We start from the raw sequence: 27,822 nt of genomic DNA on the forward strand, positions 1-27,822 counted from the left end.
CTACTTTCTTACCATGCAGGAACAAACCAATGAGGCCAAATCTGTAGGTTTTTATTACTTTTTTTTTCATGACAAACCACACCTTAATTTTTAAAATTAATTTTAAATTAATTTGGGGCTAGTGCTGTGGCATAGAAGGTAAAGCCACCGCCTGCAATTCCAGCATCCCATATGGGTGCTGGTTCGAGTCCCAGCTGCCTCACTTCTGATCTAGCTCTCTGCTATGGCCTCGGAAAGTGGTGGAAGATGGCCCAAGTCTTTGGGCCTCTGCACACATGTGGGAGACCTGGAAGAAGCTCCTGGCTCCTGGCTTCTGTTCTGTGCAGCTCTGGCCTTTGTGGCCAATTGGGGAGTGAACCAGCAGATGGAAGACCTCTCTTTCTCTCTCTCTCTCTGCCTCTCCTCTCTCTTTGTAACTCTGACTTTCAAATAAATAAATAAATCTTTAAAAAAATTTTTAAGTTAATTTAAAATGGTTTTATTTACTTTTTTCTTTAAAGATTTATTTACTTATTTGAAAGGCAGAGTTACAGAGAGGCAGAGGCAGAAAGAGATAAAGAGATAGGTCTTCCATCCACTGTTTCATTCCCCAATGAAACAGCGGCTGGAGCTGCGCTGATCTGAAGCCAGAAGCCAGGAGCCAGGAGCCGGGAATCAGAGGCTTCTTTTGGGTCTCCCACACGGGTGCAGGGACCCAAGGACTTGGGCCATCTTCCACTGCTTTCCCAGGCCATAGCAGAGAGCTGGATAGGAAAGTGGCGCAGCCGGGACTCAAACTGGTGCCTGTATGGAATGCTGGCACTGCAGGTGGCAGCTTTACTTTATATATGCCATGGTGCCTGCCCCAATGTTTTTATTTACTTGAAAGACAGACTTAGAGAGAGAAGGAGAGACAAAAGAAGGAGAGAGATATCTTTCGTCTGCTAGCTAGTTCACTTCCTAAATGGCTGCAATGATCTGAAGCCAGGAACTTCTGGGTCTCTCACGTGAGTGGAGGGCCCAAAGACTTGCGCCATTCTCTGGTGCTTTCCCAGGCACATTAGCAGTGAGCTGGATCAAAAGTAGAGCAGCCAGGTCTTGAACCAGCGCCCATGTGTGATGCTGGCATTGCAGGTGGCGGCTCACTATGCCACCATGCTGGCTCCCTAAGTTCAACTGTTTTTTAAGGATTTATTTATTTATTTGAAAGTCAGAGATACACAGAGAGAGGAGAGGCAGAGAGAGGGGGGGAGAGAGAGAGAGAGAGAGGTCTTTCATGTGCTGCTTCACTCCCCAATTGGCCACAAAGGCCTGAGCTGCACTGATCCGAAGCCAGGAGCCAGGAGCTTCTTCCGGGTCTCCCACGTGGGTGCAGGGTCCCAAGGACTTGGGCCATCTTCCACTACATTCTCAGGCCATAGCAGAGAGCTGGATTGGAAGTAGAGCAGCCGGGTCTCGAACTGGCACCCCTATGGGATGCCAGCGCTTCAGACCAGGGCGTTAACCCACTGCACCACAGCACCAGCCCCCCTCCCCCAGTTCAGTTTTTAAATGTGATATTTCTAGATTTAAAAACATTGGGCCAGCGCCGTGGCTCACTAGACTAATCCTCTGCCTGCAGCACCAGCACCCTGGGTTCTAGTCCCGGTTGGGGCGCCAGTTCTGTCCCGGTTGCTCCTCTTCCAGTCCAGCTCTCTGCTCTGGCCTGGGAAGGCAGTGGAGGATGGCCCAAGTGCTTGGGCCCTGCACCCACATGGGATACCAGGAGGAAGTACCTGGCTCCTGGCTTTGGATCAGCACAGTGCACTGGCCATAGCGGCCATTTGGGGGGTGAACCAACGGAAGGAAGACCTTTCTCTCTCTCTCTCTCTCTCTCTCTCTCTCTAACTCTGCCTGTCAAAACAAAACAAAGCAAAAACATTGCTATCCAGTTCAAACTTTTAAAATATAACATGGGCTAAATAAAATTTGCTTGTGGCCCAGATGCACTGCCTGTCATATCTCTGGTCCCCATTGTTATGTCACAAAAATTCCCACTCTTTTCCTAATCAAGAATTGTGATTCAGTTGCTTGACTCAGCTGAATTACGAATTTTAGAGGATATGTATGTGAAATGCCATTAATGGAGGTACTTATGTTTTATCCAACAAGGCATCACCCCCATGCCTATACACTCTCCCAGTCAGACATTCAGGAGGCTCCATCCCACTACTGAATCCACTCTCTTTCCCAAAACCCCAGTGATCACCTTATGATGTCTTTGTGTGTCCCATGGGATGATTAGTGGGAGAAGCTTTTTGGGTTTACTTGTGCCTGACAGGTCTTGGAGATCAGCCGAGAAGTAGTAGTGGGTTTGTGAGGTACTATTCTGGTGAGAGAGAAGACAGTGAAGCAGTAACTAGTGAGGCTTTTGATGGATTTTTAGGAATAAAGTAACCATAAATGAGAAAGAGCAGAATAGCCTGGTTTTGAATGAGAAAACCATCTGGTAGCAGGTACATAATTGGAAAGAGAGAAGAATTGCCTTTTTATACTATTATGAAAGAATCTCAGGTTGGCCCAACTTCACCGAAGTTCACGTCAGTGACCAGCAGGGGGCACTAAAAGGTCCTAAATCAAGGGCTCATTTTTTTCCTTCTATGCAAATATTCTATTTCTGCTTAAGCTTTCACACACTAATTTTAGCATTCATCAAATCTTGCCTGTAGCGATGTCTTCTGTGGCATTCTGAGGACTTCATATATATCTCATTCTTTCGATGTTGGTTATTATCTGGAATTCTTTTATAAAGAAGTTTTTTTTTTCTTTTGCATTTACTTATTTATATAAGTGTGGATTTATTATTATTTCATTATTCAGGTTATATTTTAAGTCAGTGCAATCCTTATTGTTCCAGTTTCGGCAGTTGAGAATTTTTTCAGTTTGGCTTCTGTGCCCTCTTGATTTCCTTCCTTTCCTCCTTCCTTCCTTCCCTCCCTCCTTCCTTCTTTCCTTCCTTTCTTCCTTCCTTCCTTCCTTCCTTCCCTCCCTCCCTCCCTCCCTCCCTCCCTTCTGACTCTGGCACCATAAGATTTTGTAGCATGCCCCACCCCACCCCCCTCATCTTGTGTTTCCTCTGCCCCATCTCTAAGAAGGTTTGATAATCTCTTCATTTTTATTATTTCACTTATGAACCCCTGTGGCAATTTATTGTTTATGCATTAGCTAATTATTTTTCCTATGAGATGAAATTATTCTAAGGTACGTATTTAGACCCCAGTGGATTGCTACCCCCATGCATAGGTATAGTTCAAGTCAAAAGCAAACATGGTGATTTTTTTAAAAAGATTGATTTATTTATTTGAGAGGCAGAATTACGGAGAGAGGGAGAGAGAGACAGGTCTTCCTTTTGCTAGTTCACTCCCCAAATGGCTGCAATGGCTGGAGCTGAGCTGATCATGAGCCAGGAGCTTCTTTGGGGTCTGCCACGTGGGTACAGGGTCTCAAACACTTGGGCCATTTTCCACTCCTTTCCCAGGCCATTAGCAGGGAGCTAGATCAGAAGTGGAGCAGCCAGGACTCCAACTGGTGCCCATAGGGGATGCTGGCACTGCAAGTGGAGGCTTAACCTATGCCTGCAGTGGCTGGGGTTGGGCCAAGCTAGAGCTAGGAGTTAGGAAGTCAATCCAGGTCTCCCACTTGAGCCACCACTTGCTGCTTCTCAGGGTATATGTTAGTGGGAAGTTGGAATGGGGAATAGAGATGCGATCTGAACCCAACTTCAACTCAGGCACTCTGATAGGAGACGTGGGCGTCCAAGTGTCGACTTAACAGCTAGGCCAAATGCTTGTCCCCCAATTTTTTTTTTTTAAATTAGTGGTCTGCTTTATTAAGGGCAGGTATCTAATTCTTGACAGGCTTTCCAGTGTTAGAATTATTGCTAAATTTTTATTAGCACCTGTTCCATGGTCCCCCCCAGACTATCACAGGTAAACAGCTGCGAGGCCTTACAGACCAACCTAAACAACTTGAGCTCCCATTCTGGGGGAGCTTATCCTGCTGAGATGGAATCCAAGCTTTCTGTGCCTGTGGCATTCTCTGCTGCGGGGAGTTTGATCTCATTTCTTCTCTGCCTTGTCTTTCTCTTCATTTATAAAATGTGAACTCCTATCTTTTCCTCTTAATTCTGCTGATAATTCCATAAAAGAGATGTGTGCTGCATATATACATTCACACTCCTCCCACCCTTAATTCACATTGTATCTCTTTTGTTCAGTTCTTTCTAGGTAGTTTAGGAAAATTTATCTCTGCTTCTTTCTTTCTCATTTTGTCCCATTTTTAGCCCAGTAGCCATCTATATGGTTAATGTATGATATGGATAACATTTTTCATTTGGAGGAAAAATGGGCTTTTAAAAGAGAAGCTAAGACATTTTAGAAAAACAAAGTCATTACTTGCAAATAATCAAAATTGTCCCTTCTGATTTTCCACAACCATCTTCATATCCAACCATCTGCGTATCTGCCTTTACAGCCACATCCATGTAAACTTCACCAATATTCATGATAACCATAAAATTGTGTAACTCTTTATTTTTGTTTTAATTTTATTCCACATGAACAGTACAGTAAGGGTATGCTATCGATTTAGGAGGCGTTTATATCTCAGCTAACTTTTGTGAGTATGTATTCTGAGTTCTTAGAAGCACTGACTTTGAGACCAACCTTAGAGTGCTTAAAATTGTACTTGTATTAAAAATCAGGAAATGTTTTTGTCCTAGTTGACCATCAGGGGGCAGCGTAGGCACATGCATTTCACTTTAAAAAATACTGTTCTGTTTTGCAGTGCTGGGCATGTTTAAAGAATTAATGTCAAGTTCAGTAATTGATTTGCTTTACTTGGCTTAACTCTGGTAGTAAACCTAATTAGCATTTGAATGGAAATGGTAATTGTTTCCTGCGTGATATATACTTTCCTTTATAACATGTACTTGACACGGAATAGCCAAGTCTACTGAATTAACAGTGGTAAAAATTGTAACTTCGAAATCAATTTTAATTCTCATTCTAGTTAATGTTTTCTGTAGTGCTCAGGTGTCTCCTCAGAGCTGTCTAGCACTTTAACTTTGACATACTGACATGAGAGCGCTTTGGGCAAGATGTAAGTAACACAGTAAAACCACATCTGATAGCATGTTGAGAAATTGTTTTTTGAATAAGCCAAATAAATTTAATCTATGTTCTCCTCCTCCAACTCCCATTTTACTATGCTAGTTACATTTAGCAAATAAAGCTTTGAAAAACACCATTTGCTTTCCACATGGGCCCTGAACCTACAAAGAATTAGCAGATGACTAAGAAAAAGATTGGATATGTATTGTTTATCAAATAGGGCATTTTCTTTGAAGGGAACAACCCAGAATTACTTTGAGTAACACATTAAGAAATCATATAACCTGAAAATAGTCACAAAAAGGAGTCTCACTTAAATTTAAATCTCTGGGTCGTGTAAGCATATGTATTTTAAATTGTAGTTTAACAAGTAACTATGAAATGACTGGATTGTGATTAAGGTTGAACCTCACTGTATGTAAGGAAGCAATACAAAATGGTGACTTCTTGAAAATTGTAGATTTGAATAATTGTTACAGATGAATAAGTATATGCCTTCAAGACAAAAAGCCAAAAAATAAAAGTGGCTGACATCTATAGACATTCTTCTTTTTTTTTTTTTTTAAGATTTTATTTATTTATTTGAGAGATAGAGTTACAGATAGAGAGAGGAAGAGACAGAGAGAAAGGTTTTCCATCTGCTGGTTCACTCCCCAAATGGCTGCAATGGCCCATCTGAAGCCAGGAGCCTGAAACTTTTTCTGGATCTCCTATGAAGGTGCAGGGGCCCAAGCACTTGGGCCATCTTCCACTGCTTTTCCATGCCATAGCAGAGAGCTGGATCAGAAGAGGAGCAACTGAGACTTGAGCTAATGCCCATATGGGATGACAGCACCAGAGGTGGAGGCCTAGCTCACTAGGCCACAGCACTGGCCCCAACATTTTTCTTAACATTTAAAAAATTTGTGTTAAACCATTATCTTAGTGAAATACGCCAGTTAATACCATATATTCTATTTGATCTGTGGTAACAGAGTACCTAAAAGGTGATTGATAGATGCAAAATTGACTCTTTGGAATGTGATGATTTTGAATAGCCTTTGTCTCAACTGTTGAGGAACACTGTTTTGTTTTTTTTTGTTTTTTTTTTTTTTTTTTTTCTTCATACTATTTGTCGAACTCTTTACTTAGTGTGGGGTTAATCTTATGAGTATAAAGTTAACTGAAAATAGATCTTTGTAAAAAATAAGAATAGGAATAGGAGAGGGAGGAGGAAGAAGGGTGGGAAGAATCACTATGTTCCTAAATTTGTATATATGAAATCCATGAAGTTTGTATTCCTTAAATAAAATTTAAAAAATTTTGGTTTATTTTCATTTTATTTAAAAGGCAGAAAGAGAAACAGAGACGGTTCACTCACCAAATGCCCCGTGCTGGGCCAGGCTGAAGTCAGGAGCCTGGAATTCAATCCAGTTCTCCTAAATGGGTGGCAGGGCCCCAACCATTTGAGCCTTCACCTGCTATCTCTCAAGGTGCACATACAGCAAGAAAACGGGATTGGACGTGGAGGAGCCGGGACTTGAACGAGGCACTATTGATATGGGATGTGAGTGGCAGCTCAACTCCCATGCCAAATGCCTGCTCCTCCTTTTTTAATATGTAAAAGTTTGTTTTAGTTTTTGTTTATGTTTGTTAGTCTTTTAGAGACTGTAACAGACATAGAGAGCTCCATCCACTGGTTCTCCCCAAATCCTCGCAACTGTCCCTAGCTACAGTGGAAGCTGAGAGCAAGGAACTCAGTCACTTGGGCCAGCACCTCTGCCTCCCAGATCTGCATCGTGGGCAGCTGGAGTCAGGAGCTGAGTTGGATATTGAATTCAGGCATTTTGATAGAGGGGACGTGGGTGTACTAACTGCTAGGCCAAGCACCCGTCCCTTATAGACATCTGTTTTTGAGAGGCAATCTAGTACAGTGGTTAGGCACCTGGACTTTGGAGTTCACCTGCCTGGATTAGATCCTGGCTTTGTCACTTACTAGCTTAGCTCTGGAACCTTGGTCATATTGCTGAACTGCTCTAGAAGGCTGGTACTCCTATAGATGGCCTTTTTCAAGAGTTATTGTGAGCATTAGATGAAGCAATATGTTTAATTGCTCAGAATGCTAGTGCAGAGTAAATGTTAGACATCAGTGTATTTTGAGGCATGTAAAGTGTGCTATTTCCACAGGGAAATTTTCCAAGGGAGGTGTTGGGGCAGGAGGATGTTCACTCTCCCTCTGCCAGGTGTCCTGGTGCCTGCGTTGCTATGTGTAGCACAGCCATAACCCTGAGTACACACTGCTGGTGTATTTTTAGTATTGGTCATTATGCATAAAGACCTCCTGAATCTTTTGTATTGTGTAATCCTCTAGACTGAATATCATTAGTTGTTCTCTGTATTAAGTGGTGGTTTTCAAGTTAAAATCTGGTTGTGGGACCCATGGATTAAAACTTGCGTACTGAGACACAGTAGAGTATTATTATTCTGCATATGTAAAATAGGAATTTAAGTTGCTATTTGCCTCACAGCATTTGGATGAGAAACTGTTCTGAGATAATGCTGGACAAAATGTGGCTTTGATAATAACATACGTAATCAGAGGAAATGTTCTAGGTACCCTCCTCACCCTGTGTCCACCAACACCTTTTTACTTATTTCAGATCTTGTCATTTTTGTGCAAAGAATTTTCTTGTGTATGTGGGAGAAAGTCTGGGATTGATTAGAGATATGACAGTAGGAAACATTGCCCATATGCTAGTGCTAACAGGCTAACATATGGGCATAATTGTGTTTCTTGGAACACTTCATCTGTTGTTTGAGGAGAATTTCAGAATATATTATTCTTTTGCTTCTTCTTTACAGAAACTAGCAACCTAGAACTTTTTCAAGGCTCAGGAACTTTTCCTTCTGGTTATTACTACAAAGACCAGTGGAGGCCCAGGAAGTTTAAAATGCGCCAGTTTAATGACCCAGACAACATAACAGAATGCTTACAGAGAAAAATGGTGTATTTATTTGGTGACTCGACAATCAGGCAATGGTTTGAATACCTCACTACCTTTGTTCCAGGTTGGTAACTGCTTTTTGTTTCACAACTATTGCCTATGTATGAAATCAGCTTTGATATAAGCCTATTCAGGTGTCTGAGGACAGGCATTAGGTGAGGAAGTAATTACTTTGTGTAGGACTTAAGAGGTAGTTCAACGCTGGGGAGACGTATGACATTTTCTGGTCAATAATGGGGCTGTGTTGTGTTAGTGGAAGCACTGGGTTCTCCTTGGGGTTCGTGCCACTGATTAGCTATGTGACCTTAGACAAGTCATTTATTCTAATGGTTTCAGTTCTATGTGAGAAGAGATGGCTGGACCACGTCACTTCACAGGAGCCTTTCATTTCTAATAGTCTGAGTTGTAAATAGAGGTGGACATTTGTTTTTTTATTCCTAACTGTGTTTGGTCCAACTCTATAGTAGATTAACTGGAAAGAGATTTAGCCTATTTTAATGTTGTAGCAAAGCTATCCCTGTGTCCCAAAGGGCCTGCTATTGGTATGACTGTGGGGTGCAGCAGGCTCCTACTGTGGGACCTGGGTAAGTCCCAGTATCTTTAGCTTCCTTTTTTTTTTTTTTTTTTTGGACAGGCAGAGTGGACAGTGAGAGAGAGAGACAGACAGACAGAAAGGTCTTCCTTTTGTCATTGGTTCACCCTCCAATGGCCGCCGCGGCCAGTGCACCGCGCTGATCCGAAGGCAGGAGCCAGGTGCTTCTCCTGGTCTCCCATGGGGTGCAGGGCCCAAGGACTTGGGCCATCCTCCACTGCACACCCAGGCCACAGCATAGAGCTGGCCTGGAAGAGGGGCAACCGGGACAGAATCCGGCACCCCGACCGGGACTAGAACCCGGTGTGCCGGCGCCACTAGGTGGAGGATTAGCCTGTTGAGCTGCGGCGCCAGCCTCTTTAGCTTCTTAACGTATTTCTCTGCTTGGCTGAGGGGCTGCTCTTCAGCTGCAGAGTAAAACTCCGTGGTTGGAGGCCCAGCCCTTACTCACAGTGGACAGTCTCTTCTTTCTGCATGGTGTGTACATGGGTTGAAGAGGGATGGATCCTGGTTAGCAGAAATAAAGACCATGCTTATGATTTAGAGAACTATTAAACTGTGTGGTGGGATTTGTTTTTGATGGTTGTGTGTGGGTGGGCAGGGCTTTTTATAAGTTCCTATGGTTTGCTGTGAGTTGTTGGTATCTTTTATCAGCTCTTTTATTTATTGTATCAACCTAGTTTCAGATACAATTTTTAAAAGGAAAGGAAGTGGTAGATATTACCCTAGAGCATAGAAAAATTAATTCATGTTTATCTTGCCTTTTTTTCTCTTGAAATAGTTATAGATAAATTCTAGTTGTTGAAGTGTGAATTAATCAGGAAAAGGGAAATGGTTCATGAGCTGTGCTTCTAGACACACTGGTTCCAAATTATTTGCTGCTTACGTTCTAATGACGTAGCTTGGTATTTCCTTTGATAGTAATGATCACACTGACTGTTTTCCACCATATTCTACCCACAGAATCTCACCTAATTAAAAAAAAAAAAAGAAAACCTGCCTGTGTGGGTGTTTGATCTTAATCAAAATAGTAGCCTGAGTTTTATTCCATTTAGGTGGGGCTGGATGCTAAGTAGTAATAAATTAGGACAATCTAGAGGAGAAGCCTGGGATTACAGGGTGAAAAGTGAAACCCATTGTAAGAGAAATGTAAGACAGCTGTAATATGATGTTGCTTCTTAAAGACTGACTATAAACCCTGTAAGGGAAGGACTGTGGCATCCCTCTGAGCCTTGCTGGTCTGTGGCACTCATAGTAATTGGCACTGAATAGGTGCTTGGGAAGTGTTTGAGTTGAATTGCCAACACTTACTTAGTCTGTTCTGTGATCCCATAAGGGCCTTTGAAAATATGTAGAGATATGAGAAAGATTATTTTTTTTCCTCATTGGGGAGCATATGTTAAGTGATGGATTGCATAGAATTTTTTAGGAGTAACAAAGAGTCTCATGGATTCCTGGGACTTCTCAGAACATCTCAGAAGAATTAGACCTTGAAACATAACTTTTATAAAGGGAGAGGGAGAGATGGAAATTCTAACTAGTGCTGCTCCTGTGAAGTATTCTTATGATAGGGGTAGAAGTTCTGTTGGACATGATTTTTCATCAGCATGAAAACTAACAGTTAAAATAAACAGTTTTTTACTTTTAAAGATTGATTTATTTATTTGAAAGAGTCATCTTCCATCTGCTAATTCACTCCCCAAATGGCCGCAGCTCCATCTAGCTTTCCCACATGGGTGGCAGGGGGCCCAAGGACTTCGGCCATCCTCCACTGCTTTCCCAGGCTCATTAGCAGGGAACTGGATTGGAAGTGGAGCAGGGTGCCCCACACAGGGGCAGTGGGCCATTTTCCACTGCATTCCCAGGCCATAGCAGAGAGCCAGATCTGAAATGGAGCAGCTGGGTCCTGAATTGGTGCCTGTATCAGATGCCAGCACTGCAAGTGGTGGCTTTACCTGCTATGCCATAGCGCTAGCCGTGATGGTGTTGCTTTTAACGTCATGTTTATGGAGTGATTTAAGTAATAAATGTGTTAGAATAAAAGTCCACTGGTTGAAAGAGGGCAGAGAGCAGTGAAGTGAGTATTCCCTTTACATTTGTAGTCCGTCTTTTTGTGGTACTTCTGAAGCCAATCTGTAAAGAATAATCAAAATATGTCTACCTAGTATGAATGTTTTCATGAATTTGTTTTCCTTGTTCCAGATTTAGTGGAGTTTAACTTGGGTAGTCCCAAGAATGTGGGTCCCTTCCTCGCAGTGGACCAGAAGCACAACATCCTGCTCAAATACCGCTGCCACGGCCCCCCCATCCGCTTCACAACTGTGTTTAGCAATGAGCTCCATTACGTGGCGAATGAGTTGAATGGCATCGTGGGAGGGAAGAATACAGTGGTTGCAATAGCCATATGGTCTCACTTCAGTACCTTCCCCTTGGAAGTGTACATCCGGCGGCTCAGGAACATCCGGCGAGCAGTGGTCCAGCTCCTGGATCGAAGCCCTAAAACTGTGGTGGTCATCAGGACAGCCAATGCCCAAGAGCTGGGGCCTGAGGTGAGCCTTTTCAACAGCGACTGGTACAACTTCCAGCTGGACACCATCCTCCGCAGGATGTTCTCAGGGGTTGGAGTATATCTTGTGGATGCCTGGGAGATGACCCTAGCCCATTATCTGCCCCACAAGCTTCATCCAGATGAAGTGATTGTGAAGAACCAGCTGGACATGTTCTTGTCATTTGTCTGTCCCTTGGAGACCTAGACTGCCTTGGAGGGGACTAGAGGAATCAGATTCAGTGACCTTACCAGTTGACCTGCATTACTGAAAGTATTTGGGGGCCCTTTTGAGAGATGTCAGCCATTATTATGTACAAAATTTCAAACAGAGCTGAACTCTGTATAGTGATTGGTCAGGAGCTTAGAAAATGCAGGTTACATTTATGTCTACCTAGGATTTTTTCCAATCTTGACATAGCCATGATAGAAACCTTATTAACAGCATCTACACACACTGTACTGCTCTTATAACCAAAGATGCTAATGAGTATTATTTAAAGTAGCTTCTCCTGGAAGAGAGATTGCTATGCTAAAAAATGTGGAAAATGTTCTGACTTAAATGAAAGAGATTCCTTTGGTTGGTAGTGGAGTGCTTTGTAGTTTATCCAGTAAAAGAAATTGAGCACATGTGCCTGAAAAACAAGTGGTCCATCTTCAGGGGTGAACTAGAGAATACATGTAGTCAGGCACTTGTGAATACACTGGCTGTGTTTCAGGAGTTTGTCTTGATATTCTACCTGTTCTGAATTACTTGAAAAGGCCAATGTGCTCGGTCAGAATTTTATAATGAGAATGTCAACAATTTTCTGCTTTTATCTAGAAAAGAAGTAAAAGGGAATTATGAAAGCAGTATACATAAAATTTGTGCTTTGAATTGATATTTGCATTGAGTGATTCTTACTTGATTCAGCTACATTTTATGTAATGAATATTTATTCTAGAATAACCACTTTTGGAACTGGAAAAGGGAAATCTATAAATGGAAATTTATTTTTCTGTTCTGAAGCCTGAGGTTTTAAGAATTGACTTCTATGTAAAGAAGGCTTTTGACTGTTATAAAGTTGTGGAAGAGTTTTCTGCCAGTTTCAAGTATTTCTTTTATTGGTTGTTATTTTGAATTATATACCAAAACCAGAAATTAAAACCTAATTAGAAATTAATAAAATTAGCTATTAAATCCATGATAAGTATTCTTTTTTTCCATGTTAAAACTTTATTGTTTCAATACAAAATATTCCAAAAAGTGATCTGTTAATACCGATGTTCTATGGACAACCACCAGGTAAACAAGGAAGACATTTTCTTTTTATATCACACCATTTTTCTTTTACAACCAGTATACAACCAGAAGAACCAATATAAATTTTTTTCCAGTTGGAGCATATTCAAGCCTGATGGGTTAGTAAACAATTCATCAATCAGATGTGTCTGTCTCGTCATTTATAAGCATACTTCTTAACTTCGAATTTAGTATTCATATTTACTACAATGAATCTCTATATTCTACACTATTTTCACGAAATCTAAATAAAAATCCCAAGAGCTAAACAGTTCTTGGGAAAGCATTAAGTAAACAGATTAGGGAAGGATCAAGCTAAGACAGCTATACTGTAAGTGCAACTATTTAAGTGTGATCAGTACCCTTATGGCCTGTGATTAGAAAATGTATGCATGCCAGGTATTTCTTAATTTGAACTTAAGGGTATACATACGCTGTCATGCCTAGAAGTTAAAAGTTGTATTCCTATTGGCTATCTAAAAATAACTGAATGTTGAATTTTATTTTACTTAACTTGATCAATTTTAAATGAGTTTAAGTTAATTTGGGATCATTTAGTGAATCCTCTTTTCTTTTTGAGCCGTAATACATTACAGTCCAGTATTGTCCTTAAGCAGACATGTGAAGAAACTGGGGGTGGGGGGTATTAGAGATGAAGACAGATGCTTAAAGGATGAAGAATATGGCCATTACAAGAAAGAGTTAAGGGACCGACGCTGTAGCGTAGCGGGTAAAGCTACTGCCTGCAGTGCCAGCATCCCATATGGGCGCCAGTTTGAGTCCTGGCTGCTCCACTTCTGATCCAGTTTTCTGCTATGGCCTGGGAAATCAGTAGAAGATGGCCCAAGTTCTTGGGTCCCTGCACCCACGTGGGAGACCCAGAATGAGCTCCAGGTTCCTGTCTTCAGATTGCTGCAGCCCTGGCTATTTTGGCCATCTGGGGAGTGAACCAGCAGATGGAAGACTCTCTCTCTCTCTTTCTGCCTCTGCTTCTCTAATAAATAAATATTTATATTTCAAATAAATAAATCTAAAAAATATTTCCTGGGAAAGAAAAATTTTTGTTTTCTGAGTCTGAAGAGGACTAAGTGGTTAAATATTTGAGATAGCTGAGTTTTAACGATTTTTAAGTTTTAATGTGTTTAAGGATGTCTTAATATTTAATAAAAATGAAGAATTATAGGCCATGCCTCAAGGAGTTATGCAATCAGACTTTGTTTTTTTTTTAAGATTTATTTTGTTTACTTGAGAGGCAGAGTTACAGAGAGAGAGAGAGAGAAAGAAAGAAAGGAAGGAAGGAAGGAAGAGACAGAGAAGTCTTCCATCTACTGGTTCACTCCTCAAATGGCTGTAATGGCCAGAGCTGAGCCGATCTGAAGCAGGAGCCAGGAGCTTCTTCTGGGTCTCCCATGAGAGTCCAGGGGCCCAAGGACTTGAGCCATGCTCTGCTGCTTTCCCAGGTGCATTAGCAGGGAGCTGGATCAGAGCAGCCAGGACTTGAACAGGCACCCATATGGGATGCTGACAACTACAGGCTGGGGCTTTAACCCACTGCACCCCAGTGCTGGCCCTGCATCATATTTTTTTTTTAACTTTTACTTAATGAATATAAATTTCCAAAGTACGATTTATGGATTACAATGGCTTCCCCCCCATACTGTCCCTCCCACCCACAACCCTCCCCTCTCCCACTCCCTCTCCCCTTCCATCCACATCAAGACTCATTCTTGATCATCTTAACACACAGAAGATCAGCTCAGCATACACCAAGCAAGGATTTCAGCAGTTTGCTCCCACACAGAAACACAAAGTGAAAAATAATAGATGATTTTTTAAATGATGATGAAATCAGAGCAGACCTATTGTCATGTTTAATCCCAGTGAGAGTCAAGTTGGGAGTTGATAATTTCTTTTTTTTTTTTTTTTTTTTTACAGAGGATCAGTTTAGTATGCATTAAGTAAAGATTTCAACAGTTTGCACCCCCATAGAAACACAAAGTGAAATATATTGTTTGAGTACTCGTTATAGCATTAAATCTCAATGCATCATATTTTTTTAAAATTTTTTTAAAAATTTATTTGAGAGTTAGAGTTATAGACAGTGAGAGGGACAGAAAGGTTTTCCATCTGTTGGTTTACTCCCCAAGTGGCCACAATGACTGGAGCTGAGCCGATCAGAATCCAGGAGCCTCCTCTGGGCTTCCTATGTGGGTGCAAGGGCCCAAGCATTTGGGCCATCTTCCACTGCTGGCCATTAGCAGAGAGCTGGGTCAGAAGTGGAACAGCCAGGACTAGAACCAGCGCCCATATGGGATGCCGGTGCCACAGGCAGAGGATTAACCTGCGCCACAGTGCTGGCTCCAACATCATAATTTTTAAAAACTACAAAACCTAGAAGAAAGAGCTGTAGATAAAATCCATAATTCTGTTAACCTGAATGCAATGAACATTAACATTTGAGAATATTTTCTTGCAAGTTTTTCTTTTTTTTGGTAAGATTTAAAAGTGTTATTTATTTATTTATTTATTTATTTATTTATTTTTAACTTTTATTTAGTAAATATAAATTTCCAAAGTACAGTTTATGGATTACAATGGCTTTCCCCCCCATAACTTCCCTCCCACTCACACCCCTCCCATCTCCTTCTCCCTCTCCCATTCCATTTACATCAAGATTCATTTTCAATTATCCTTATATACAGAGGATCAATTTAGTATATATTAAGTAAAGATTTCATCAATTTGCACCCACACAGAAACACAAAGTGTAAAATACTGTTTGAGTACTAGTTATAGCATTACTTCACTTTGGACAACACACTAAGGACAGATCCCACATGAGAAGTAAGTACACAGTGACTCCTGTTGTTGACTTAACAATTTGACACTCTTGTTTATGGCGTCAGTAATCTCCCTAGGCTCTAGTCACGAGTTGCCAAGGCTATGGAAGCCTTTTGAGTTCGTTGACTTCGATCTTATTCCGACAGGGTCATAGTCAAAGTGGAAGTTCTCTCCTCCCTTCAGAGAAAGGTACCTCCTTCTTTGATGGCCCCTTTCTTTCCACTGGGATCTCACTTGCAGAGATCTTCCATTTAGGTGTTTGTTTGTTTGTTTGTTTGTTTTGCCAGAGTGTCTTGGCTTTCCATGCCTAAAATACTCTCATGGGCTCTTCAGCCAGATCTGAATGCCTTAAGGGCTGATTCTGAGGCCAGAGTGCTGCTTAGGACATCTGCCATTCTATGAGTCTGCTGTGTATCCCGCTTCCCATGTTGGATTGTTCTCTCCCTTTTTGATTCTATCAGCTAGTATTAGCAGACACTAGTCTTGTTTGTGTGATCCCTTTGACTCTTAGACCTATCAGTGTGATCAATTGTGAACTGAAATTGATCACTTGGACTAGTGAGATGGCATTGGTACATGCCACCTTGATGGGATTGTATTGGGATCCCCTGGCATGATTCTAACTCCACCTTTTGGGGCAAGTCCGATTGAGCATGTCCCAAATTGTACATCTCCTCCCTCACTTATTCCCACTCTTATATTTAACAGGGATCACTTTTCAGTTAAAATTTAAACACCTAAGGATAATTGTGTGTTAATCACAGAGTTCAACCAATAGTACTAGAACAAAACAAAGAGAAAATACTAAAAGGGATAAAGTATTACATTGTACATAAACAGTCAGGACAAGAGCTGATCAAGTCACTGTTTCTCATAGTGTCCATTTCACTTCAACAGGTTTCCCCTTTGGTGCTCAGTTGTCACCGATCAGGGAGAACATATGATATTTGTCCCTTTGGGACTGGCTTAATTCACTCAGCATAATGTTTTCCAGATTCCTCTATCTTGTTGCAAATGACTGGATTTCGTTGTTTTTGACTGCTGTATAGTATTCTATAGAGTACATGTCCCATAATTTCTTTATCCAGTCTACTGTTGATGGGCATTTGGGTTGTGACACTATTACTTTAAGTGAATCTCATATCCCAGAACTCAAGTGATTGCTTGGTGCTTTGTGAAAGTGAGAATCTGTAATAAGACCTTTATATGCAAATTATGTTTTAGAGAAGTTATTCTATTAAATGTCATCTCTCTTTCGTAAATACCAAATAGTCCTTTGATGTTCCAGTATCCATTTTATCATTCTGAATAATCATAGTTTTATTTACTTATTTTTTTTTAAGATTTATTTATTTGGAAGTCAGTTACACAGAGAGAGAGGGAGAGACAGAGAGAGAGAGAGAGAGAGGTCTTCCATCCGCTGGTTCACTCCCCAATTGGCTGCAACAGCCAGAGCTGCACTGAACTGAAGCCAGGAATGAGGAGCTTCTTCTGGGTCTCCCATGTGGGTGCAGGGGCCCAGGCTTTACCCGCTATGCCACGGCGCTGGCCCCATCATAATTTTATTAAGTACTACTTGACTGACAATTCCTGGCGTCAGGGAGTAACTTTCATATTGATAAATTGGGGTACTTGGCAAGAATAAATATGGTAAGCCTATACACAGTCATGTGTTAAATGCCAGAAATGAGTCTGTTTTTGGACCCTGTTAAAGGAAATGGAAACACATTTTGTTAAACACCCAAGGGAACAACAGTAATAAGCTGCCTCAGCCCTTTGCCTGCTAAAGCTGCTCAGCTTTATCTTTGTGGATTCTGGGTCAATCCAGCTTTTTTTTTTTTTTTTTTAAAGATTTATTTATTTACTTGAAAGCATTACACAGAGAAGGAGAAGCAGAGAGAGACAGAGAGAGAGGTCTTCCATCTGCTGGTTCACTCCCCAGATGGCCGCTACAGCTGGAGCTGCGCCGATCCAGAGCCAGGAGCCAGGAGCTTCCTCTGAGTCTCTCATGTGGGTGCAGGGGCCCAAGGACTTGGGCCATCCTCCTCTGCCCTCCCAGGCCACAGCAGAGAGCTGGATTGGAAATGGAGCGGCTGGGACTAGAATCGGCACCTATATGGGATGCCGGCACTGCAGGTGAAGGCTTTACCCACTATGCCACTGCTGCCGGCCCCGATCCAGCTTCTTAATATTAGTTAATTACTAATGCCAGAAATTCTGATCTGGAGTATATCCCAGGATTTATGTCTACAACAAAGTCTTCACTCTACTCAGTGTGCACTAAGTAAATAAGATTTCATGTTGCTATTTTTCTCTTTGAAAGTGAGACCACAGTCCCTGAGTGCTAGGGACTCCTGGGAATCCTGTGGCATTGGAGGTGGGGAAGATACAAGCATTGGTGAAGGCAGAAGTTCACTGTACTCAGAAGCTAGGAGAGCACAAGATATACCTCTTCAGTCTAACCTGTCTCTTGGGCATGCACTTAGATTTTAACTTTATAAAAAATGCGTGAACTGCGTGTGTGTATTGTATGTATGTAATGTCCTTTTTAAAATGTTCTGTTAGAGGAAGTCAGGCGTCTGAGGTTTAAGGACCTGATGAGTAGCTCTGGATGCCCATTGCTCCTGGAGAGCCAGACATCCGTCATTTCCTGTGTAATTACAAAACTGGGTTGTAACACTGCCTGGGAAAGACGAATTTTATAAAAAAGGAAGCAGTTCAAGGATTACAGTAGCAAATGTCCCAAAAGGAAAAGAAGTGACAGTGAAACTGCCTGTCCAGGAGAAATCTTTTCAGGGTTGTGCAAGGGCTCATTTGCTGTTTAAATCCACCCCCACTCCATCCCACCGCCCATGAAAAATAAACTGAGGTTCATGTTACAGGGCCACCGCTTTGCGTGGCAGATTCTTTACCCAGTGTTTTGTCAATGAAAACACATGATAGCTAGGTTCCAAATCCGCGTCGTCAAAACTAAACACCAGCTCCTCCGATCCGCGCCCCAATCCATCCCCACGTTCAGCGGCTATCACAGGAAAAAGAAGTAAGAAGAGCTGGGTAATGCGGCAGTGTTCACGGGGACGTTTTTAAAAAGGCGCCCTGAAGAAAAAAAGTTTAGTTTCTAGATGCTGTCTCTGATTCCTCCTCGCGGTTCCAGTCCAGGTCTTGGAGCCGGCCGTCATGGGGAATGTCCGGGACTCGGGTCGGTACCTTTTCGGCCTGGGAATTTCCAATGTGCAGAAAAAAAATCCACGAATCTCGTCCCCGCCGCCCCCCGGGCCTGCGTAGTGCCCACGCACCTCCTCCGAGCGAGGATGAGCGGGTTCTGTGTTTCACAAAGCAGGTTCTTCGCTCCCCGCCCCCGCCCCGCGCCTCAGCGGAGAACCCTATAAAGGGAGCCAGGGCCAGGGGCTGGCCTCCTCCTGCCACGAGGTCGGTCGGCGAGTGCTTAGAGCAAAAGGCTGCATAGCTGCTGTGTAGCATGTAACCTCAAAAGGAAACTGATCATCCTCAGGCTCTCCCGTACTTGGCTCATTATCGCTGGCTACTGCTGGAGACAGTTGATTCACTTTTACGCATTTGTATGACTTGACTCTTCACTCACAAAGGTATATTTTTATGATTTTATATTTAGGAATGAAAAAGTATCTAAATGCTGAATACTCCTATACACCTCCTTCCCCCTTTTCCCAGTTCAGATTTTTTTTTTTCCTTTGGAGTCACTTTCTGATGCCTGAATAGTCATATTTTGGAGTGAAATATTGGGCAGTTTTTCTGGGGAAAGACCATCCGGGATGTGTTGGTAGGTTAGTAGTAGCATGAATGGTGCCTACCCTGAAGGCTCAGGGAAGACTTGGATATTGGTGGAGATGAGTAGCACAGGTGACAATTTATCTTTAGTCAGTGATGTGGAACTGTGATTCCCACAAAGCAGAGATCTCTCGGGGTTTGATGTGTGGGTTTAGAGGTGTACTTCCCCACCAAGAGTAAGCATGAAACTGTATGTTTATGGAAAAATATATGTCAGGTATTTTATGGCATGCCCTCCCTCATTAATTCATTCTGTTGCTTCTACAAAACTAAAATCTATGAATGACCTTTTTATGAATGAATGAAGAAAGCCTGCAGTCAGATGACGGGGGTGGACCCCTGGATGGATGACAGTCTGTGTCAAGTGTTTGAATGGGTTTTGTTGGAAGGAAAGCACATTTCTGTGCGTTAGTTTCTCTCCACCTGGCTATTGTGACTGAGGCAGTTGTCCTTAGGAGGATGATATTTAGTATGTAAATGTTAAGCATTTGCTCATGTATATTCCCATCAATTAAAATGGTGTCTAGAGAAATGTTATCTGGCTAGGAGAGGTGACTTTGCCTCTCCTGGACAGTAGGGTGTTTAGACAGTAAAAGGAGAGAAATCTCCCAGGCTTACTCACCACTCTCAGTACTCTCTGATAGGAAAGTGGACCGACCACGCAGATCTCCCAAAAATGAAAATAGCCCTGGAATCTTTTTATTATTATTATTATTTTGTCTTGGCTTCAGAACACAGTGTCTGATCCACCACACACCTCGCCATCTTGCTGCGCATTTGAGGTACCAGCGCTGTCGGTCTGGGATGAATCCTGGAGAACATTACTGAGGGGCAGGATTTTCCAATTGTTCTGAGGCGAGTGAACTGCTCCTGGAAAATCGTTTTCTCTTTGGCTCCTAACTGGTGGCCTCTTAATCTCCCTGCCCCCAGGTTAACAGGAAGAGCAGGAGAGTCCAGGCTGAATTTCACCTTTTTTGGCCTTATGCTCAACTCCCCAGAGTGAGAAGGGCACATATCTTAATCAAGTGGGATCCAGGTGTTAACTGGCCTTACAGAGTCAAAGTGGGGAGTGGGATGTTTTCTAAGATTCTTGTGTTTCTTAACCAATTTTTTAAAAAAAGAGTTATTCATTTATTTAAAGGCAGAGTTACAGAGAGAGGGAGAGACAGAAAGAGGGAGGGATCTTCTATCCGCTGGTTCACTCCCCAGATGGCCATAAAGGGCCAGGGCTGTGCTGGGCCAAATCCCGGAGCCAGGAGCTTCCTCTGGGTCTCTCTTCATCTGGGTCTCAAGTGCCCATGAGCACTTGGGCCCTCCTCTGCTGCCTTCTCAGGCACATTAGCAAGGCAGCTAGATAGAAGGTGGAGTGACCATGTTCAAACGGATCCAGACTTGAACTGGTGCCCACAGGGGATGCCGGCATCAGAGGCAGCGGTTTAACTCAGTATGGCCTTTTTTAACCAATTTTTAAAGTTGCCTCAAAACTACTAGGAGCTTTACTTATTAGCATGTTGTTACAGTTTCTGGTGAACTAAGATTTTTTTGGTTGCTCAGTTTGTTTTTAAACACATTTGTTGAATTTCCACCATTTTCCAAAGGAGGAGGACACGTGAACACATCTAAGAGGGGAATTCAGCCGGCTGCTGACTGTCAGTTTCAGGGTTATGTAATCTGTGAGAGGCACCAAGAGCCTCCGGTCCCCTCACAGTTTTGGTGAAGAGCTTCATTAAGCCCGCCTGTGTGGTTTCTGATGAAAGCACTTCCTGCTCCTTAAACTTGCGGCTGTCAGTGAGATAAAACACTTTCCTTCCAAACTCAGTGAGTGAAAATATTTTACTGTTCCTGGGGGAGTTAGTGGATTTTGAATTAACATTTACTAGACACTTGTTTCCGGAGTTGACCAGGAAGATCTCATTTAGTCCTCATCATAGCATTTGAGGTAGGTGTAATTAGCCTTATTATATAGTTGAGATTAAGGATAGAGAAGTTGGCTGAGGGTCCCCTGGGGAGTTCAGTAGCAGACTCTGGATTTGCCACCGTGTGATACTAGCACAGTCTTAGTGGGGTGAGAGTCAACTTCTCTCCAGAACTCTGAATTTCCTAGGCTCCTCCCTCTGCTCCAGCTTATGCTTGGCTACCACCTACTCCATGCTCAGACTTGATTGATCCAGCTTTTAGTTGGTAACCACCATAGCCCTTCTTTTTTTTTTTTCTTTTTCTTTCTTTTTTTTTTTTTTTTTAAGATTTCTTTTATTTATTTGAAAGCAGAGTTACAGAGAAGGAGAGACAGAGACAGGGGTAGATCTTCCATCTACTGGTTCACTCCCCAAATGCCCACAATGGCCAGGGCTGGGCCAGACTGAAATTAGGATCCAGGAGCTTCTTCCGAGTCTCCCATGTGGGTGCAGGAGCCCAAGGACTTGGGCCCTCCTCTGCTGCTCTCCGAGGTGCATTAGCAGGTAGCTGGATTGGAAGTAGAGCAGTTGGGACTTGAACAAGTGCTCATATGGGATGCCAGCATTGCAGGCTTGCACTTTATCCACTAAGTCACAATGCTGGCTCCTAATTCTTCATATTTTAAGACGACCCCAGGAAAATGCTTTAGAATTTGAAGAGTGGAATCTATGGTGATGGCTGGGTGAATGTTTTGGAGAGAGACATCCTCTTACTTATTAGCCACTTTTGGATGTAACAGCAAGGATTATAAAAGACAGGGAGGTTTCCTGCTACCTGTTTGCCTTGCTCCTCTCAGGATGTTTCCTTACATACTGGAAAGCTAAATGCTGGAGGAACATTCCTCTGCAGAGGGGCCCACTGCTGCTACTTCTGAAGAGGGAGTCTCAGGCACCTGACAAACCCATTCACCTGTCCGCTGCCATCCCTGCTATTGCAGAATGAATCAACGAACCCCTTGAAGTAACTTCTTTCAGAGGTCATCCAGAGGATAGAAATTTGCATCTCTGGTGATTTAAAAAAAATCTTACCGAATTGGTTCCTAGTTTGCATTTCCTATAAGCTCAAAGGTATCACATGAGTGATAGTATAAATCTACTTGGTTGGCTAAAAATAAAATTCTCTGATGAGTTAAGAAAGAAATTTAAGATTTGTCTTTTACCACAGTGCTTCTCTGTTTCTGTACTTAAGAATCACCTAAAGATTGTGTTGAGTACAGATCTGTTTCAGCAGATCTGGGTGGAGCTGTGATTCTGCCTTTTTAACAAGTTTCCAGGTTATACTGATGTTACTAGCTTAAGATGCATCTTTTGAATAGAAAAATTACAAGGCATCTTAAGTTTCAGTCAATAAGAAACATTAAGGGATTTTTCTATAAAATAGGCAATTGTCATTTTTTTAAAAAAGATTTATTTATTTATTTATTTGAGAGATAAAGTTACAGAGGAGAGAGACAGAGAAAAGTCTTCCATCTTCTGGTCCACTCCCAATGGCTGTAATGGCCAGAGCTGAGCCGATCTGAAGCCAGGTGCCAGGAGCCTCCTCCAGGTCTCCCACACTGGTGCAGGGGCCCAAGGACTTGGGCCATCCTCCACTGCTTTCCCAGGCCACAGCAGAGAGCTGGATAGGAAGTAGAACAGCTGGGTCTTGAACCAGCACCCATATGGGATGCTGATGCAGTAGACTAAGGCAGAGGCTTAGTCTACTATGCCACAGTGCCAGCCCTGGCATATGTGATTTTATTTTGTGTAAAAATAAATTCCTGAGGTCGGCGCTGTGGTGTAGTAGGCCAGGCTGCCGCCTGCAGTGCCCGCATCCCATATGGATGCTGGTTTCAGTCCCAGCTGCTGCACTTTCGATCCAGCTCCCTGCTATGGCCTGGGAAAGCAGTGGAGGATAGCCCAAGTACTTGGGTCCTTGCACTGGTGTGGGAGACCCGGAAGAGGCTCCTGGCTTCTGCTCCTGGCTTCAGATAGGTGCAGCTCTGGCTGTTGTGGCCATTTGGGGAGTGAACCAGCAAATGGAAGACCTTTTTATCTCTCTGCCTCTTCCTCTCTGTAGCTCTGTCTTTCCAATAAATAAATAAATAAAACTTAAAAAAATTGCCATATTAAATTAAATTAATTCTACATTCCCTAATGACAAGTGTATTAAACATCAGAATTTAATTAATCACCTAGATGTTATACAATGCCAACTTCCAGATATTTGGAGATATTAAAAATGAATTTCTTTTAATATTGTTATAGGGTTTTTAGTTGCATTCCAGTATTGAACAGTGTATGTATATCTTCAGTTTCTGATTGCTTCAAATTTTCTTTTTGTGAGAGCAACCATTCTGTTAAATGGCAAATACATTAGCTCATGTACTCTCAAACAGGTTGTTATTATCACTAAGAGGACAAAAATGGAATCTTTGGGGAAAAATCTTAAACATTGCTGTCGCTCCCCGTCTTCGTGGAGGAACAACATAGAACCCTGCCTAGGCTTCATATCCGAGTCACGGCACCATTATGTTGCTCCCCCTCTTCGTGGAGGAACGACACAGGACCCTGCGCTGTTCTTTTGTCTGCTCGGCCCTCCCCGGGTTTGCTGCTGGTTCTTCCCGGGTTGGCTACTATCCCTTCCACCTCCGTGGAAGGGCAGTTCCCCCTGGCCACATTCCCCACTTCCGCAGGGGAGCAGCACACCGCCGGCTGGCTCTCTCGGGGGCTGCACAGGTGTTCCTTCAGATGTTCCCCTTAGATGTTCCTGGTGCATGCCGTCTCTCTCCTCCTTTATAGTCCTCCTCCGCCAATCCCAACTCGGCTGCCCACACGCCGAGTACGCTGCTCTCCTCCAATCAGGAGCGAGTCCTACAGTTTATTGGCTGAACTGGAGGCACCTGTGTAGAAGCTGTTTTCTTCTCTCCCAGCGCCATATTGTGGGAGAGCAGATGCATAGAATAAGTCTTAATTCCAGTAACTCAGTCTAGTCCGGGTTGCTCCCCACAATTGCAATGGTTTGTGGCTCTTCAAAAGGCCATGGTACATAAACAGATAAGGAGTATGTCTGTGATATTAAACTTTCATGAGGGGATGATTAGAAAAAAACTGTCTAAAAATGTTCCTCAGGGATGCTATCGTGAAAGAAAGTCAAGAAACATCTCTGTAAATGTTCTACCAGCACTTACCCAAGTGAGGTCAAAAGACTTTTTCCTCTGGTCTGTTGTCTTTGTCTCAGTTTGTGTCTATATCATTGTCAAGGATTTAAAAAGTATTACCTTCCAGGGAAGGAATGATTTCTTTTTTTCATATTTCTTTATTTCAGGAAACTTTTCTTCTGTCATATCTTAAATGTCTTAAACATATTTAAAAAGTTGTGAAATATACATGCAAAATTTACCATCTTTACTATTTCTAAGTGTGTAGTTGAGTAGCATTAAGTACGTTCATAGTACTCTACAACCATCAGCACCTCCATCTGCAGAAGTGTTTCACCTTCCCAACCTAAAACTCCATATCCATTAAACAATGACTCCCCATTCCTCCCTCCCCCAATCCTTGGGAGCCATCATTCTACTTTTTGTTTCTATGTATTTAATGACTTTAGGTGCTTCATATAAGTTGAATCATACAATATTTGACCTTTGTAACTAGCTTATTTCATTTAGCATATTTTCAAGATTCATGTTACAGCATATGTCAGAATTTCCTTGTTTTTAAAGGTTGAATCTGTTCAGGACACTTGAGTTAACTTTTGGTTCTCGTGGTTATCCTGTGAGCACAGGAGTTACAAGTATCTGTTCGAAGTCCCTGTTTTAATACTATTAGATAAATACCCGGAAGTGGAATTGTTGGATCATATGGTAATTCTATGTTTAATTTTAACTGTCATACCATTTTTCACATTTGCTGCACCATGACATTTCTTTTAACTCATTTTATGCAGTGTTTGGTGGAGTGCAGTGATTAAGTGTGTATACCATGAGGTTAACAGAAAGTGATAGGAACTTCAGAGTTAATAATCTGCTGAGTGATTCAGCACCAACAACTATTAAAACAGCCACTCCTACCAACTCACCCTTGTGTGTCTGCAAGCCACAGGGCACACACTTGTAAAAAAGTGCATGTTGGGGAATACTTCCTATGAGAATTATTGAGGTAATGCACTTAGATGCCATATTGTTCGGATCCATTTGAAAATTTGGACTACTTGCTGTGGAATTCCACCTTAGGAGGCTTGCCAGGGATTTACAAAGCCTACACTACAGAAGCGATCCCTAGATTTGGGATAAGGCCCTGCGAATGAAGATGGCTCGAGAACACCTGGAGGATAGAAGCTGTGTGAGTTCTGTTTTTGCCCTTCTTTCCTCCATACTTATTCTCTCACCTTTTTAGGGTAGGACATGGGCATTCTATGAATGTTGGTTGAATTATTTTCTAATCATAGTAGCTGTGGAAAACTATTATGAAGACTAGTGCTTTCTATTTTGTGTCTCTTCTAAAGGCAAAAGAGGTGGACGGCCAGCGTTAGAGTAAACTCATAGTGATCACTGGGCAAGGATGCCCAAATTACCCTCAGCATCTCCAACACTATGATGGGTGAACTTGGCCTCTCTGCAAGATGGCAGAGGTTGCTGTGTCATGGACCTTCCCTGCCCTACCCTTGTGCAGTCATGTTTCCTATCTTTTATTATAAAAAAAAAAAAAAAACTAAGAAAATAATTTGGTTTGTTTACCAGTGGTGTTGAGCAGCATCCATCATTAAGATAAGAAAGGGATTCTTAAGCGGCTCTAATTTAAAAACAAACAAACGAACAAACAACAACAACAACAAAAAAACAAAAACTAGAGCACGGTGCCAGAATTGCAGCCAAAGCATTTGTAACAGGCAGGAGGTAGAATGATATTGAGAGCGTGCTCTGTGTCTACCTTATACCTTGCTTATCTTCATCAGTTCTCCACATTTCATGGCTGTTCATTTTGGAATCCTTCCTTCAAATGCAAACAGCCATTTAAGAAGGGTTCCCAGTGTGATGTGATTTAAAGTTGGTACCTTTCTTGAAGTTTTACAGGGCGAAAAGGGCACAGAGACTTCCTGGATCAGATTGCAGATAAGGAGTAAGAGCTGCCCAGAGAACTGACTGTAAACCTACAGATCGATCTCAGTGCCTTCCCTGCTTTCCTTGTTTCTGTTCTTGGTACTTCCCCTCCTCTCAATCTCAAAGCCTGGGAGTTACCTCCAGGTCTCCTCACTTTCTTTTCAGTCCCTTGCCAGGCCTATGGGTTATATATCTGAAATATTTCTTTAAACAATTCCTTCTTTTCCATTCTCATGGGCAACACTTCAGTTGTACAGTGTCCTGATCACCTACACACAACTGCTGCTTCTGGTTATGTTTTCACTCTGTTCAAACACTCTGAATAGGAGCCAGTGTTGTGGTGCAGGTTAAGCCTCTCCCTGTGACACTGGCATCGCATATAGGTGCAGGTTCGAGACCCAGCTGCTCCACTTCTGTTCCAGCTCCTGCTAATGGTCCTGGGAAAGCAGTGGAAGATGATCCCTGCACTCATATGGGAAGAAGCTCTGGACTCCTAGCTTCGGACTGGTCCAGTTAGTAAACAGTCTTAGAGAAGTTAATTAAAGCTAGATTATTAGGTGCAAGGAGCTGCCATAACACAATACCATAGACTGGGTCTTAGGCAACATTCCTTTTCTCACTGTTGTGGAGACTGGGTAGCCAAGTTCAAGGTGTTGGTAGGTTTGGCTTCTCCTAAGGTCTCCTTGACTTGTACATGGCCACCTTCTCACTGTGTCCTCAGATGGCCTTTTCTCTGTGCATGTGCATCCCTGATGTTTCTTCTTATAAAGACACTGATCAGGTTGTATTAGGGCTTACCATAATAGCCTCATTTTAATGATTTATTTTTTAAAATTTATTTCTTTCCTTTTTTTTCTAAATATTTTTAAAAGATTTATTTACGGGGCTGGTGCTGTGGCGCAGTAGGTTAACACCCTGGCCTGAAGTGCTGGCATCCCATATGGGCACTGGTTCAAGACCTGGCTGCTCTATTTCTGATCCAGCTCTCTGATACAGCCTGGGAAAGCAGTAGAAGATTGCCCAAGTCCTTGGCCCCTGCACCCACATGGGAGACCAGAAGAAGCTCTTGGCTCCTGGCTTCGAATAGGAGCAGCTCTGGCCGTTGTGGCCAATTGGGGAGTGAACTATCAGATGGAAGACCTCTTTCTCTCTGCCTCTCCTTCTCTCTCTGTGTAACTCTGACTTTCAAATAAATAAATAAATCAATAAATAAAAGGTGGAGTTACAGAGAGAGAAGGAGAGAGAGAGAGAGAGAGAGATTGATTTTCCATCAGCTGGTTCACTCCATAAATGCCATAACCACCAGGTCTAGACCATGTTGAAGCCAGGAACCAGTAGCCAGGAGCTTCCTCCTGATCTCCCAAATGGGTGCAGGGACTCAGGGACTTGAGTCATCTTTTTCTGTTTTCCCTGACACATTAGCAGGGAGCTGGATTGGAAGTGGAGCAGCTGGGAGTCGAACCAGCGCCCATGTGGGATGCTGGTGCTGCAGGCTATGATTTAACCTACTGCGCCACAGTCTCAGACCCTAATGACTTCTTTTTAAAATATTTATATTTATCTACTTATTTTCATCTACTTGAAAGGTAGAGAGAGAGAGAATCTG

General features: G+C 42.5%; 2 protein-coding genes across 4 annotated transcripts in view; both read left to right on the plus strand.

Annotated features, from left to right (window-relative positions):
* The window catches only part of NXPE3 (neurexophilin and PC-esterase domain family member 3), a 48,754-nt gene extending 36,320 nt beyond the window's left edge, over positions 1-12,434 (plus strand). For all 3 annotated transcript variants that reach the window (XM_008267010.4, XM_002716727.5, XM_051819112.2), the window contains 2 exons: positions 7,971-8,177; positions 10,908-12,434. In XM_008267010.4, the coding sequence (XP_008265232.1) occupies positions 7,971-8,177; positions 10,908-11,458 (758 nt within the window). In that variant the 3' untranslated portion in view covers positions 11,459-12,434. The remainder of the gene's footprint in view (positions 1-7,970; positions 8,178-10,907) is intronic.
* A 6,306-nt stretch (positions 12,435-18,740) lies between these two features.
* Positions 18,741-27,822, plus strand: part of NFKBIZ (NFKB inhibitor zeta) — a 33,284-nt gene continuing 24,202 nt past the window's right edge. The window contains exon 1 of the mRNA XM_070071697.1: positions 18,741-18,978. The gene's annotated coding sequence lies outside the window, so the exon portion shown is untranslated. The remainder of the gene's footprint in view (positions 18,979-27,822) is intronic.

This window comes from Oryctolagus cuniculus, chromosome 4 (genome assembly GCF_964237555.1).
Source record: "Oryctolagus cuniculus chromosome 4, mOryCun1.1, whole genome shotgun sequence".
Lineage (NCBI taxonomy): Eukaryota > Metazoa > Chordata > Mammalia > Lagomorpha > Leporidae > Oryctolagus > Oryctolagus cuniculus.